This window comes from Bombina bombina, chromosome 1, assembly GCF_027579735.1.
Source record: "Bombina bombina isolate aBomBom1 chromosome 1, aBomBom1.pri, whole genome shotgun sequence".
Taxonomy (NCBI): domain Eukaryota; kingdom Metazoa; phylum Chordata; class Amphibia; order Anura; family Bombinatoridae; genus Bombina; species Bombina bombina.
Window position 1 is genome coordinate 251,813,752 of NC_069499.1, and position 15,713 is coordinate 251,829,464.

Consider the following 15,713-nt stretch of genomic DNA (forward strand, 5'->3'; position numbering starts at 1 on the left):
TTCTATTGCATAATCGTTTGGCTGACTTACCAGATGTTCAGCTTTTTGTTCAGGCCTTGATCAGATTCCAGCCTGTATTCATATATTTTGGTCCTTCTTGGAACAATAATCTGTTGATATTGAAGGAAGGGTTTGTTTTTGTTACTATTTATTCCGCTCGTAGAGTATCAGTACTTTCGGCTCTACAGTATGATTTTTCTTATCTTATTTTCTATGCGATTAAGGCTGTCCTTCGTACCACATTGGGATTTCTTTCTTAGGTGGTTTCGGACCGCAATATCAATTAGGATATCTTTGTGTCTGGATGTGATTCGTGCTTTGAAATTTTATCTTCGTTCCTCATTTCATACATTTTCTAACTTTTCCAACTTCAATGTTTTTGCCTCGGCTGAGGCTTCCTTTGGGAGAAAGGTTCTTCATGCGGTGGTGCCATCTCCCTCCCTTTCCATTCTGTGTCCTCTAGCTTGGGTATTGATTCCCACTAGTAATTAGAATGAATATTTGGACTCTCCATGCCATTGGAAAGAAAACAAAATTTATGCTTACCTGATAAATTCTTTTCTTTCCTGGCATGGAGAATCCACGACCCGCCCTTGTCTAAATTCAAGACAGCTTATTATTTTTTACTTTTTTAAACTTTAGGCACCTCTATACCCTTGGTGTTCCTCTTCCCTTTCCGTATTTCCTCGGCTGAATGACTGGGGATTATGGGAATTGGGAGGGATACTTAAAGCTTTTGCTGGGGTGTTCTTTGCCTCCTCCTGGTGGCCAGGAATTAAATTCCCACTAGTAATTTAGAATGGATTCGTGGACTCTCCATGCCAGAAAATAAAATTAATTTATCAGGTAAGCATACATTTTGTTACTTTAAATTGGGAAGTGAGTCAGTGTAGTTTATTGGAGCTGCCATCTTACATGACTTATAGTTTATTAGCCTAGCAGCGTTCATATGTTTCCTCATTTTTTTTTGTAGCTTCTGTTAAACAGTGGGATTCCAGGTGGCAGTTTGGAATATGATCCTCACTCTATCTACCAGATACTCCCAGATGAAGAATCAGTGCCTGCCCCGTTGCCACCAGCCTTCAGTGTAATACAGTCGGCAGCCTTACTGTTTGGCATCATATTGTCACACATGCCAGAATCACAGAGGTGAGACCAAGAAGGTTACAACTGGTCACTTTTATAGCACTGTTTCTGGGATGCTACTTTATTCATATCTGGGTTAACTGTTCTTTTTATTATTTCAGACCTCAAATGTTGGAGCAGTTGCTAGATACCATCAAGCAGTCTAAGGGTTCCAGGCAGCAGTGTGTCCAGTTGTCTGCTATGTCTGCTCTCTGCAGCTTCCTCAAGGTGAATACAACTATAACGCACAATGAATTGGATTGAGGTGTTGTATGTTTTTTCAGAATGCAATGCAGTGGTGCAATGTATTTACATTGAGTACTTTTTAGGAACAAAATCGTTCACCAATGTGTTACAATTAAAGCAGTTTTCATAATTTTAAAGCAGTCATGTTCATCATATAATAATGATGATATTTAAAGGTACACTTGATTTTTCTTTGCATAAATGTTTTGTAGATGATCTATTTATATAGCCCATCTGGTGGTGTTTTTGTATCAATGTATAGTTTTCTTTATTTTTTAAGAACATTCTGCTGATTTTCAGACTCCTAACCAAGCCCCACAGTGTCAGATGTATACACGCGTTTACAGACTCCTGCTGGCTCCTGTTTGTTATCTGTCTTTTCATATGCAGGGAAGGGGGAGGGGGGAGTGTCTGCTCTTTTTGTTCACCCAGCCCCTTTCACTGGGTGTCCCAGACTAACCTCATAAACAGGGCTAAACTGGGAGCTTCTAAGTACGTTTTTAAAAGGTTTTATACTGAATTTTTTTTTAACTTTCTGTGGATATTCTTCTTTATAGTAGTATCAATTGCATGCAGTTATATGAAAACTGGTGTATACTGTTCCTTTAAATATCTTTGTTCAGATATACAAAGAGAAATTACTACTGTTGCTTCTTAGTGAATAATCCTGCTCTTTATTCAGCACCTAGAGATCATCCAAAGCAGTTTGGAGCAAGAAGAGGTTCGCAGACCATGCCTCTACCTTATCCATTGTGCACTGGAGAGCAATAGTCCGTGGCTTCGTTGTGCTGCAGTAGAAGCTCTTTCCAGACTGGCTCATGTGGCAGCTGAACCTGTGTTCACAGCAGGATTAGCACAAGTCAGCTTTGATAAGTAAGTAACTGTCTCTTTACAGGGAGAATTTTTTATTACACTTTTTCTTGATTACTAGTGAGAATTTATATGTCTGTTTTCCCCTTCTTACTGTTTGCTCAGATTGAAGACTGCCAAGGATGTGCTGGCCAGAACTGGTCACTCTCTAGCTTTGGGATCTCTGCATAGATCCCTGGGTGGCATCCGTTCTTCTCAGCATTTGTCTTTGTGTGTTGCAGTACTGCACTCCTTGTCTCAGGACACCACATCTCCAGAGGTTCAGGTAAGAGCCAGCGAGGTATGATTTTTTTTTTCAAGTTCTCTTGTAGAACTATATCAGTACTTGTGGGTATATGTTCTGACCATTGGTTTCCCAGACATCTAAGCATACTGCTTCTCTTTAGTTATGTTATAGTTCAGAGTAAGTACGTATATAGAGCTTTCCTATACCTCCTCAGATTCAGAATCCTCTACAGACAAGGACTATACCTCTTCTGACTGTTCTTCCTGTTCATTTATAAGAATTTTGCATTTGTTTATCCAACAAATCAATGAAGACACAGTTTTTAATTTTACTGTAATTACAATTTAAAGAAAAAATATTAGTGAAGTAAATTGTTTAATTCTATTTCTAGACTGAAAGTCCTTGTTTCTGGCCTGATTTTTTTTTTTGGGCCTGGTCAAAAATATGAAATGTCTTTCTGGTTTCATGCCCTTTGCTGTATATATTAGCCCCAAGGCAGAACATGTCATATCATCACAGAAAATACAGTATGTCTGCAGAAAGAACTGGGCACATGCAGGAACTTTTATTACTTTCGCCTTGCTACTTTTGCTATACATCAGGCTGTTCTCTTCAAACAGTCCTGTGCTCTGGCTGCACTGTGTTTTCCTTAAAGGGACATTAAACAACTGATTAAAATTGCTAAAACCTACTTTTTATTAAATAAAATAAAATAACTGCTGTCTATTTTATCTGTTCCTCTTACCCAAAACTGTTAAAGAAGATTGTTCTGAAGTACAGCATTTATTCAGTGCTTGATTCTACTATGTAAGCTGCCATATTGTTACGTATGTTACAGGGGCACAGTAGTCACATGCTCATGATGCAGTTACGTGACACACCGCATATTGTCTGTTACATATATTTTTAGAGGATCACATCTGTCTGCAGTGTGTGAAGATACAAATGTATTTGTCAGTCAGAGTATAAATGTATTAGACTTTCCCATCCTATTTATATACTCATAATATGCAGCATAATTTAAATAAAATGCTTTATAAGCAAAATGTTTGTTTTGTTTTACAAGATATGACAAGTCCACGGATTTCATCCTTACTTATGGGATATCGCCTCCTGGTCAGCAGGAGGAGGCAAAGAGCACCACAGCAGAGCTGTATATATAGCTCCTCCCTTCCCTCCCACCCCAGTCATTCTCTTTGCCTGTGTTAGTGATAGGAAGAGGTAAAGTGAGGTGTTAGTTTAGATTCTTCAATCAAGTGTTTTTTATTTTTTAAAGTGGTGCCACTGAGTACTACTTTGTGCTGGGGTGTAGCCTAGACCAAATCACTCTCTTCAGAAAGAAAAAAGAGAAGCATTTGGTGGCTTTCAGGCAATGGGAACTTGTGGGACATAATTCTCACTGCGCCTCCCATACTGTGCTGCTGCCCTTTCTGTGATGGCCTAAGCTGCGATTGACTCAGGCTTCATCTTTTTCAGGACTACAGGAGGGACCCAATGGACCTCTGAACCCTGTTGATGCTGTTCTGCTGTCAGACAGCATATGAGGTTAGTGCAGCCTTTTATTTCTATAACAGAGATAGCTCCTCAGGGACTTATTTACCTCATGGGAGTTTGTCTGCACTTATATACAAGGGGACTCAGGGGCTCTGCCTGTATAGAACTTTTTTCCCGGCAGCTTTTTCAGACTGACTGCGCATTTCTGGGACATGTGTGACTATGGGCTCACTGCGTTAGTCATATCCGGCAATTGACATTATCTAAGACATGTCTGGGCTATTGACACTAATCTTGACATACATGGCTTCCCTTAACATTGAGCGTAGTTAGGGTCAGTCAGTGTGAGTTCCCCTCCCGGTATTTTGTGTAACTGTAATGGCGACCGGGAGATACATATTAACGCCCACGAGTAAAGATCGGGTTTTTGTGGCCTTTTAAGGGGAATCATGACTGGTACACTGTTTTATGGCGACTAGGCTGTTCTTAGGGACAGCAAGCTGCTCCGTTTTCATTTGTACATATCGCTCCCGGTGCCTTTACATATATCAATGGCGGCCCGGGAGATAGCTTACGACACGCCCACAAGGAGCAGTATTTATTACGGGCGCCAAAATGAATGGCACCAAGGTCTCTCTTTCCTCCTTATTCTAGTTTGTAATTTTGTAAGGAGCGGTGGACCATTATTTGCCTAAGGTACTATAGAGTTCCTCCTTGCAGGGTTATGAGGCAACAGCTGTTAACAATAAAAAGGCACAGAGGACTCTATTTAGATGTGTGCGCACTGTGTGGTGCACTTCTCCTACCACTTCCGGTTCTCGGAAGTTATGATTCTGAGGTTGTCGCAATTTTTGCGGTCCACACTGGGTATATAGAAGAATTTCAACTTGTACATTTTAGTTTCCTTTTTCTTTTATTCATTGTTGGCTGCATTCAAATAAATCATTGCAGTTTACAATTTTATACAGAACTTCTGGTTCATCCGTTGTGCTAAGATTTAAGTGTTAAGAGATTAAAGACAGTAATCTGCTTCAGACTTTTCAACTGTTAATTATATACATTATTTTTCTAAATGCAACAACTGTTAACAGTTTGATCCATGGCTCATTTTTCAACCCCAATATAGTGGCCAAAAGGATTTATGACCCACAAGCAGTACTCTGCGGTTCCCTGCAAGGATGTCATAACATTATCTAGTTATAGCAATGCTCATATTGTCATTGGATTTTTCTGCATGATTTGCATGCAAAATTATGAAGCAACAGAGATAAGGCATCCTTTTTAAATTTAAACAGGCATTAACATTTCTTTCATGTAACTGGCAAGAGTCAATGAGCTAGTGACGTATGGGATATACATTCCTACGAGGAGGGGCAAAGTTTCCCAAACCTCAAAATGCCTATAAATACACCCCTCACCACACCCACAATTCAGTTTTAAAAACTTTGCCTCCCATGGAGGTGGTGAAGTAAGTTTGTGCTAGATTTCTACGTTGATATGCGCTTCGCAGCAGGCTGAAGCCCGGTTTTCCTCTCAGAGTGCAGTGAATGTCAGAGGGATGTGAAGAGAGTATTGCCTATTTGAATACAATGGTCTTCCTCTAGGGGATCTATTTCATAGGTTCTCTGTTATCAGTCGTAGAGATTCTTCTCCTACCTCCCTTTTCAGATCGACGATATACTCTTATATACCATTACCTCTACTGATTCTCGTTTCAGTACTGGTTTGGCTATCTACTATATGTAGATGAGTGTCTTATGGTAAGTAAGTCTTATTTTATTTATGACACTCAAAGCTATGGTTTGGCACTTTATATGTAAAGTTCTAAATATATGTTTTAAACTTATATTTGCCATGATTCAGGTCAATCGGTGTTCCTTTTTTCAGACTGTCAGTTTCATTTTTTGGGAAAATGCATATGAATTAAATTTTTTTCTTACCTTCAAATTTTCAATTTGACTTTTTTCTTCTAAATTGCGAGCTGTTAGGCTCGCGGGTGCAGAAAATGCTAGAATTTATTGCGTCATTTTTGGCGCAAGACTTTTTTGGCGCGAGAATGATGTAATTTCCGGCGTCGTAGTTGACGCCGGAACTTTTCACGTAGTTGCGTCATTTTTGACTTGTGTTTGTTGCTGGTTTCTAGAGGCTTGTTTTGTTTTGCATTTTTTCCCATTCCTGAAACTGTCATTTAAGGAATTTGATAATTTTGCTTTATATGTTGTTTTTTCTATTACATATTGCAAGATGTCACTACCTGACCCTGGATCAGAATCTACTTCTGGAAAGGCGCTGCCTGATGTTGGTTCTACTAAAGCTAAGTGCATTTGTTGTAAACTTTTGGTAACTGTTCCTCCGGCTGTAGTTTGTGTTAGTTGTCATGATAAACTATCAAACGCGGATAATATTTCCATTAGTAATAATCCATTACCTGTTGTTGTTCCTTCAACATCTAATGTTCATTATGTCCCTGTTAATGTAAAAGAATTTGTTTCTAATTCTATTCGGAAGGCTCTGTCTGTTATACCTCCTTCTAGTAAACTTAAAAGGTCTTTTAAAACTTCATATATTTCAGATGAATTTTTAAATGACCGCCATCATTCTGACTTATCTATCTCTGATGAGGATCTATCTGGTTCAGAAGATTCTGCCTCAGATATTGACACTGATAAATCTTCATATTTGTTTAAGATGGAGTTTATTCGTTCTTTACTTAAAGAAGTGTTGATTGCATTAGATATGGAGGAGTCTAGTCCTCTTGATATTAAAACTAATAAGCGTTTAAATTCGTTTTCTTCTGTTAAGTGTGATCAGTCCACGGGTCATCATTACTTCTGGGATATTACTCCTCCCCAACAGGAAGTGCAAGAGGATTCACCCAGCAGAGCTGCATATAGCTCCTCCCCTCTACGTCACTCCCAGTCATTCTCTTGCACCCAACGACTAGATAGGATGTGTGAGAGGACTATGGTGATTATACTTAGTTTTATATCTTCAATCAAAAGTTTGTTATTTTAAAATAGCACCGGAGTGTGTTATTACCTCTCTGGCAGAGTTTGAAGAAGAATCTACCAGCGTTTTTGCTATGATTTTAGCCGGAGTAGTTAAGATCATATTGCTGTTTCTCGGCCATCTGAGGAGAGGTAAACTTCAGATCAGGGGACAGCGGGCAGATGAATCTGCATAGAGGTATGTAGCAGCTTTTATTTTCTGACAATGGAATTGATGAGAAAATCCTGCCATACCGATATAATGTCATGTATGTATACTTTACACTTCAGTATTCTGGGGAATGGTACTTCACTAGAATTACACTGTAAGAATTACATAAAGCTGTTTAATAACTAGAAATTATGTTTAACGTTTTTGCTGGAATGTAAAATCGTTTTCATTTGCTGAGGTACTGAGTGAATAAATGTTTGGGCACTATTTTTCCACTTGGCAGTTGCTTAATCTTTTTTCTGACAGTTTCTGTTCTCTCTCACTGCTGTGTGTGAGGGGGAGGGGCCGTTTTTTGGCGCTTTTACTACGCATCAAATATTTCAGTCAGCAGCTCATTGTATTTCCTGCATGATCCGGTTCATCTCTACAGAGCTCAGGGGTCTTCAAAACTTATTTTGAGGGAGGTAATTTCTCTCAGCAGAGCTGTGAGAATTATAGTTGACTGAGATAAAAAACGTTTATTCTGTAATTTGTTTCCTGCTTTCAGAATTTGTTATCTTTGCTAAGGGGATTAAACCTTTGCTAAAGTTGTGTTGTTTACACTATAACTGTTTTCAATTTATTAATTTTCAACTGTCATAGATCTTCTGTGCTTCTTAAAGGCACAGTACGTTTTTAATATTATTCTAATTGAATTGTATTCCAAGTTGCAAGTTTATTTGCTAGTGTGTTAAACATGTCTGATTCAGAGGATGATACCTGTGTCATTTGTTGCAATGCCAAAGTGGAGCCCAATAGAAATTTATGTACTAACTGTATTGATGCTACTTTAAATAAAAGTCAATCTGTACAAATTGAACAAATTTCACCAAACAACGAGGGGAGAGTTATGCCGACTAACTCGCCTCACGTGTCAGTACCTGCATCTCCCGATCGGGAGGTGCGTGATATTGTAGCGCTGAGTACATCTGGGCGGCCATTACAAATCACATTACAGGATATGGCTACTGTTATGACTGAAGTTTTGGCTAAATTACCAGAACTAAGAGGTAAGCGTGATCACTCTGGGGTGAGAACAGAGTGCGCTGATAATATTAGGGCCATGTCAGACACTGTGTCACAGGTGGCAGAACATGAGGACGGAGAACTTCATTCTGTGGGTGACGGTTCTGATCCAAACAGACTGGATTCAGATATTTCAAATTTTAAATTTAAACTGGAAAACCTCCGTGTATTACTAGGGGAGGTGTTAGCGGCTCTGAATGATTGTAACACAGTTGCAATACCAGAGAAAATGTGTAGGTTGGATAAATATTTTGCGGTACCGGCGAGTACTGAGGTTTTTCCTATACCTAAGAGACTTACTGAAATTGTTACTAAGGAGTGGGATAGACCCGGTGTGCCGTTCTCACCCCCTCCGATATTTAGAAAAATGTTTCCAATAGACGCCACCACACGGGACTTATGGCAAACGGTCCCTAAGGTGGAGGGAGCAGTTTCTACTTTAGCTAAGCGTACCACTATCCCGGTGGAGGATAGCTGTGCTTTTTCAGATCCAATGGATAAAAAATTAGAGGGTTACCTTAAGAAAATGTTTGTTCAACAAGGTTTTATATTGCAACCCCTTGCATGCATTGCGCCGATCACGGCTGCAGCGGCATTCTGGATTGAGTCTCTGGAAGAGAACATTAGTTCAGCTACTCTGGACGACATTACGGACAGGCTTAGAGTCCTTAAACTAGCTAATTCATTCATTTCGGAGGCCGTAGTACATCTTACTAAACTTACGGCGAAGAATTCAGGATTCGCCATTCAGGCACGCAGGGCGCTGTGGCTAAAATCCTGGTCAGCTGATGTTACTTCTAAGTCTAAATTGCTTAATATACCTTTCAAAGGGCAGACCTTATTCGGGCCCGGGTTGAAAGAGATTATCGCTGACATTACAGGAGGTAAAGGCCATGCCCTGCCTCAGGACAAAGCCAAAGCTAAGGCTAGACAGTCTAATTTTCGTTCCTTTCGTAATTTCAAAGCTGGAGCAGCATCAACTTCCTCTGCACCAAGACAGGAAGGAGCTGTTGCTCGCTACAGACAAGGCTGGAAACCTAACCAGTCCTGGAACAAGGGCAAGCAGACCAGGAAACCTGCTGCTGCCCCTAAAACAGCATGAATTGAGGGCCCCCGATCCGGGATCGGATCTAGTGGGGGGCAGACTTTCTCTCTTCGCCCAGGCTTGGGCAAGAGATGTCCAGGATCCCTGGGCGCTAGAGATAATATCTCAGGGATACCTTCTGGACTTCAAATACTCTCCTCCAAGAGAGAGATTTCATCTGTCAAGGTTGTCAACAATCCAGACAAAGAAAGAGGCGTTTCTACGCTGCGTACAAGAGCTCTTGTTAATGGGAGTAATCCATCCTGTTCCACGATCGGAACAGGGACAGGGGTTTTACTCAAATCTGTTTGTGGTTCCCAAAAAAGAGGGAACTTTCAGACCAATCCTGGACTTAAAGATCCTAAACAAATTCCTAAGAGTTCCATCGTTCAAGATGGAGACTATTCGGACAATTTTACCTATGATCCAAGAGGGTCAGTACATGACCACTGTAGATTTAAAAGATGCCTACCTTCACATACCGATTCACAAAGATCATTACCGGTACCTAAGGTTTGCCTTCCTAGACAGGCATTACCAGTTTGTGGCTCTTCCATTCGGATTGGCTACAGCTCCAAGAATCTTCACAAAGGTTCTGGGTGCTCTTCTGGCGGTACTAAGACCGCGGGGAATCTCGGTAGCTCCATACCTAGACGACATTCTGATTCAAGCTTCAAGCTTTCAAACTGCCAAGTCTCATACAGAGTTAGTACTGGCATTTCTAAGGTCACATGGATGGAAGGTGAACGAAAAGAAAAGTTCACTCGTTCCACTCACAAGAGTTCCCTTCCTGGGGACTCTTATAGATTCTGTAGAAATGAAGATTTACCTGACAGAGGACAGGCTAACAAGACTTCAAAGTGCTTGCCGCACCCTTCATTCCATTCAACACCCGTCAGTGGCTCAATGCATGGAGGTAATCGGCTTAATGGTAGCGGCAATGGACATAGTACCCTTTGCACGCTTACACCTCAGACCACTGCAACTGTGCATGCTAAGTCAGTGGAATGGGGATTACTCAGACTTATCCCCTTCTCTGAATCTGGATCAAGAGACCAGAAACTCTCTTCTATGGTGGCTTTCTCGGCCACATCTGTCCAGGGGGATGCCATTCAGCAGACCAGACTGGACAATTGTAACAACAGACGCCAGCCTTCTAGGTTGGGGTGCCGTCTGGAATTCTCTGAAGGCTCAGGGACAATGGAGTCAGGAGGAGAGTCTCCTGCCAATAAACATTCTGGAATTGAGAGCAGTTCTCAATGCCCTCCTGGCTTGGCCCCAGTTGACAACTCGGGGGTTCATCAGGTTTCAGTCGGACAACATCACGACTGTAGCTTACATCAACCATCAGGGAGGGACAAGAAGCTCCCTAGCTATGATGGAAGTATCAAAGATAATTCGCTGGGCAGAGTCTCACTCTTGCCACCTGTCAGCAATCCACATCCCGGGAGTGGAGAACTGGGAGGCGGATTTCTTAAGTCGTCAGACTTTTCATCCGGGGGAGTGGGAACTCCATCCGGAGGTCTTTGCCCAAATACTTCGACGTTGGGGCAAACCAGAGATAGATCTCATGGCGTCTCGACAGAACGCCAAGCTTCCTCGTTACGGGTCCAGATCCAGGGATCCAGGAGCAGTCCTGATAGATGCCCTGACAGCACCTTGGGACTTCAGGATGGCTTACGTGTTTCCACCCTTCCCGATGCTTCCTCGATTGATTGCCAGAATCAAACAAGAGAGAGCATCAGTGATTCTAATAGCTCCTGCGTGGCCACGCAGGACTTGGTATGCAGACCTGGTGGACATGTCATCCTGTCCACCTTGGTCTCTACCTCTGAAACAGGACCTTCTGATACAGGGTCCCTTCAAACATCAAAATCTAACTTCTCTGAAGCTGACTGCTTGGAAATTGAACGCTTGATTTTATCAAGACGTGGGTTTTCCGAGTCAGTTATTGATACCTTAATACAGGCTAGGAAGCCTGTTACCAGAAAGATTTACCATAAGATATGGCGTAAATACCTATATTGGTGTGAATCCAAAGGTTACTCTTGGAGTAAGGTTAGGATTCCTAGGATATTGTCTTTTCTACAAGAAGGTTTAGAAAAGGGTTTATCTGCTAGTTCATTAAAGGGACAGATCTCAGCTCTGTCCATTCTGTTACACAAACGTCTGTCAGAAGTTCCTGACGTCCAGGCTCTTTGTCAGGCTTTGGCCAGGATTAAGCCTGTGTTTAAAACTGTTGCTCCACCATGGAGTTTAAACCTTGTTCTTAATGTTTTACAGGGCGTTCCGTTTGAACCCCTTCATTCCATTGATATAAAGTTGTTATCTTGGAAAGTTCTATTTTTAATGGCTATTTCCTCGGCTCGAAGAGTCTCTGAATTATCAGCCTTACATTGTGATTCTCCTTATTTGATTTTTCATTCGGATAAGGTAGTTCTGCGTACTAAACCTGGGTTCTTACCTAAGGTAGTTACTAACAGGAATATCAATCAAGAGATTGTCGTTCCTTCCTTGTGCCCAAATCCTTCTTCGAAGAAGGAACGTCTACTGCACAACCTGGATGTAGTCCGTGCTCTAAAATTTTACTTACAGGCAACTAAGGAATTTCGACAAACGTCTTCTCTGTTTGTCGTTTTCTCTGGGCAGAGGAGAGGTCAAAAAGCTTCTGCTACCTCTCTTTCTTTTTGGCTTCGTAGCATAATTCGTTTAGCTTATGAGACTGCTTGACAGCAGCCTCCTGAAAGAATTACAGCTCATTCTACTAGAGCTGTGGCTTCCACTTGGGCCTTCAAGAATGAGGCCTCTGTTGAGCAGATTTGCAAGGCTGCAACTTGGTCTTCGCTTCATACTTTTTCCAAATTTTACAAATTTGACACTTTTGCTTCATCGGAGGCTATTTTTGGGAGAAAGGTTCTTCAGGCAGTGGTTCCTTCTGTATAAAGAGCCTGCCTATCCCTCCCGTCATCCGTGTACTTTTGCTTTGGTATTGGTATCCCAGAAGTAATGATGACCCGTGGACTGATCACACTTAACAGAAGAAAACATAATTTATGCTTACCTGATAAATTCCTTTCTTCTGTAGTGTGATCAGTCCACGGCCCGCCCTGTTTTTAAGGCAGGTAAATATTTTTTAATTTATACTCCAGTCACCACTTCACCCTTGGCTTTTCCTTTCTCGTTGGTCCTTGGTCGAATGACTGGGAGTGACGTAGAGGGGAGGAGCTATATGCAGCTCTGCTGGGTGAATCCTCTTGCACTTCCTGTTGGGGAGGAGTAATATCCCAGAAGTAATGATGACCCGTGGACTGATCACACTACAGAAGAAAGGAATTTATCAGGTAAGCATAAATTATGTTTTTTAAACCTCATGTAGTTATTCCAGAAGTTTTTCCAGTTCCTGATGCTATTTCAGAAGTAATTTCTAGGGAATGGAATAGTCTGGGTACTTCATTTACTCCTTCTCCAAGGTTTAAGAAATTGTACCCTTTGCCATCTGATAGATTAGAGTTTTGGGAAAAAATCCCCAAAGTTGATGGGGCTATCTCTACTCTTGCTAAACGTACTACTATTCCTACGGCAGATAGTACTTCTTTTAAGGATCCTTTAGATAGGAAGCTTGAATCCTTTCTAAGGAAGGCTTATTTATGTTCAGGTAATCTTCTTAGACCTGCTATTTCTTTGGCTTATTTTGCTGCGGCTTCCACCTTCTGGTTGGAGGCGTTAGCGCAACAAGTATCAGACCATAATGCTTATAGCATTGTTAAACTTCTTCAACATGCTAATAACTTTATTTGTGATGCCATTTTTTACATCATTAGGATTGATGTCAGGTATATGTCTTTAGCTATTTTAGCTAGAAGAGCTTTATGGCTTAAATCTTGGAATGCAGATATGACTTCTAAGTCAACGTTGCTTTCTCTTTCTTTCCAAGGTAATAAATTATTTGGTTCTCAGTTGGATTCTATAATTTCAACTGTTACCGGGGGGAAGGGAGCTTTTTTGCCTCAGGATAAAAAATCTAAGGGTAAATATAGGGCTGCTAATCGTTTTCGTTCCTTTCGTCAGAATAAGGAACAGAAGCCTGACCCTTCCCCTAAAGGAAACCTTCTCCAGTCTGGAATAAATCCAAGCCTTTTAGAAAATCAAAACCAGCTCCCAAGTCCGCATGAAGGTGCGGCCCTCATTCCAGCACAGCTGGTAGGGGGCAGGTTACGTTTTTTCAAAAATGTCTGGATCAATTCGATTCAAAATCTTTGGATTCAGAACATTGTTTCTCAAGGGTACAGAATAGGTTTCAAGGTAAGACCGCCTGTGAGAAGATTTTTTTTCTCTCACGCATTACAGTAAACCCAGTAAAGGCTCAGGCGTTTCTGAAATGTGTTTCAGACCTGGAGTCAGCTGGGGTAATTGTGCCAGTTCCAGTTCTGGAACGGGGCCTGGGGTTTTATTCAAATCTGTTCATTGTACCAAAGAAAGAGAGTTCTTTCAGACCAGTACTGGATTTAAAAATATTGAATCGTTATGTAAGGATACCACCATTCAAAATGGTGACTATAAGGACTATTTTGCCTTTTGTTCAGCAAGGGCATTATATGTCCACAATAGACTTACAGGATGCATATCTTCATATTCCAATTCATCCGGACCACTATCAGTTCCTGAGATTCTCTTTTCTAGACAAGCATTACCAGTTTGTTGCTCTTCCTTTTGGCCTAGCAACAGCTCCAAGGATCTTTTCAAAGGTTCTCGGTGCCCTTCTCTCTAATCAGAGAGCAGGGTATTGCGGTATTTCCTTTTTTGGACGATATCTTGGTACTTGCTCAGTCTTTATATTCTGCAGAATCTCACACGAATCAACTTGTGTTGTTTCTTCAAAGACATGGTTGGAGGATCAATTTACCAAAGAGTTCCTTGATTCCTCAGACAAGGGTAACCTTTTTGGGTTTCCAAATAGATTCAGTGTTCATGACTTTGTCTCTAACAGAAAAGAGACGTCTGAAATTGGTTTTAGCTTGTTGAAACCTTCAGTCTCAATCGTTCCCTTCGGTAGCTTTGTACATGGAAATTCTAGGTCTCATGACTGCTGCATCGGACGCGATCCCCTTTGCTCGTTTTCACATGAGACCTCTCCAGCGTTGTATGCTGAACCAATGGTGCAGGGATTATACAAAGATATCACAATTAATATCCTTATATCCCAATGTTCGATCTTCTCTGGCTTGGTGGGCCTGTTTTGTTCGTCCAACCTGGACTGTGATCTCAACAGATGCGAGTCTTTCAGGTTGGGGAGCTGTATGGGGATCTCTGACAGCGCAGGGGTTTGGGAATCTCAGGAGGCGAGATTACCAATCAACATTTTGGAACTCCGTGCGATTTTCAGAGCTCTTCAGTTCTGGCCTCTTCTGAAGAGAGAATCGTTTATTTGTTTTCAGACAGACAATGTCACAACCGTGGCGTATGTCAATCATCAAGGTGGGACTCACAGTCCTCAGGCTATGAAAGAAGTATCTCGGAAACCTGTATGGGCGGAATCCAGCTCCTGTCTAATCTCTGCGGTTCATATCCCAGGTATAGACAATTGGGAAGCGGATTATCTCATTCGCCAGACGTTACATCCGGGCGAATGGTCTCTTCACCCAGAGGTATTTCTTCAGATTGTTCAAATCTGGGGACTTCTAGAAATAGATCTGATGGCTTCTCATCTAAACAAGAAACTTCCCAGGTATCTGTCCAGATCCAGGGATCCTCAGGCGGAAGCGGTGGATGCGTTGTCACTTCCTTGGAATTATCAACCTGCTTATATCTTTCCGCCTCTAGTTCTTCTTCCAAAAGTGATTTCCAAAATCCTAATGGAGCGTTCGTTTGTACTGCTGGTGGCTCCAGCATGGCCACACAGGTTTTGGTATGCGGATCTCGTTCGGATGGCCAGTTGCCAACCTTGGACACTTCCGTTAAGGTCAGACCTTCTATCTCAAGGCCCTTTTTTCCCATCAGGATCTCAAATTATTAAATTTGAAGGTATGGAGATTGAACGCTTATTACTTAGTCATAGAGGTTTCTCTGACTCAGTGATTAATACTATGTTACAGACTCGTAAATCTGTGTCTAGAAATATTTATTACAGAGTTTGGAAGACTTACATTTCTTGTTGTTCTTCTCATAGATTCTCTTGGCATTCTTTAAGAATTCCTAGAATTTTACAGTTTCTTCAGGATGGTTTGGATAAGGGTTTGTCTGCAAGTTCCTTGAAAGGACAAATCTCTGATCTTTCTGCTCTGTTTCATAGAAAAATTGCAAATCTTCCTGATATTCATTGTTTTGCACAGGCTTTGGTTCATATCAAGCCTGTCATTAAGTCAATCTCTCCTCCCTGGAGTCTTAATTTGGTTTTGAGGGCTTTACAGGCTCCTCCGTTTGAGCCTATGCATTCTCTGGACATTA

The 15,713-nt window shown here is 41.3% G+C and overlaps 1 protein-coding gene across 1 annotated transcript in view; it reads left to right on the forward strand.

The window, feature by feature from the left end:
- The window catches only part of HEATR5A (HEAT repeat containing 5A), a 373,796-nt gene that overhangs the window by 70,619 nt on the left and 287,464 nt on the right, over window positions 1–15,713 (forward strand). Inside the window, exons 15-18 of the mRNA XM_053697931.1 lie at window positions 974–1,149; window positions 1,248–1,353; window positions 2,054–2,244; window positions 2,347–2,506. Of these exons, the coding sequence (XP_053553906.1) occupies window positions 974–1,149; window positions 1,248–1,353; window positions 2,054–2,244; window positions 2,347–2,506 (633 nt within the window). The remainder of the gene's footprint in view (window positions 1–973; window positions 1,150–1,247; window positions 1,354–2,053; window positions 2,245–2,346; window positions 2,507–15,713) is intronic.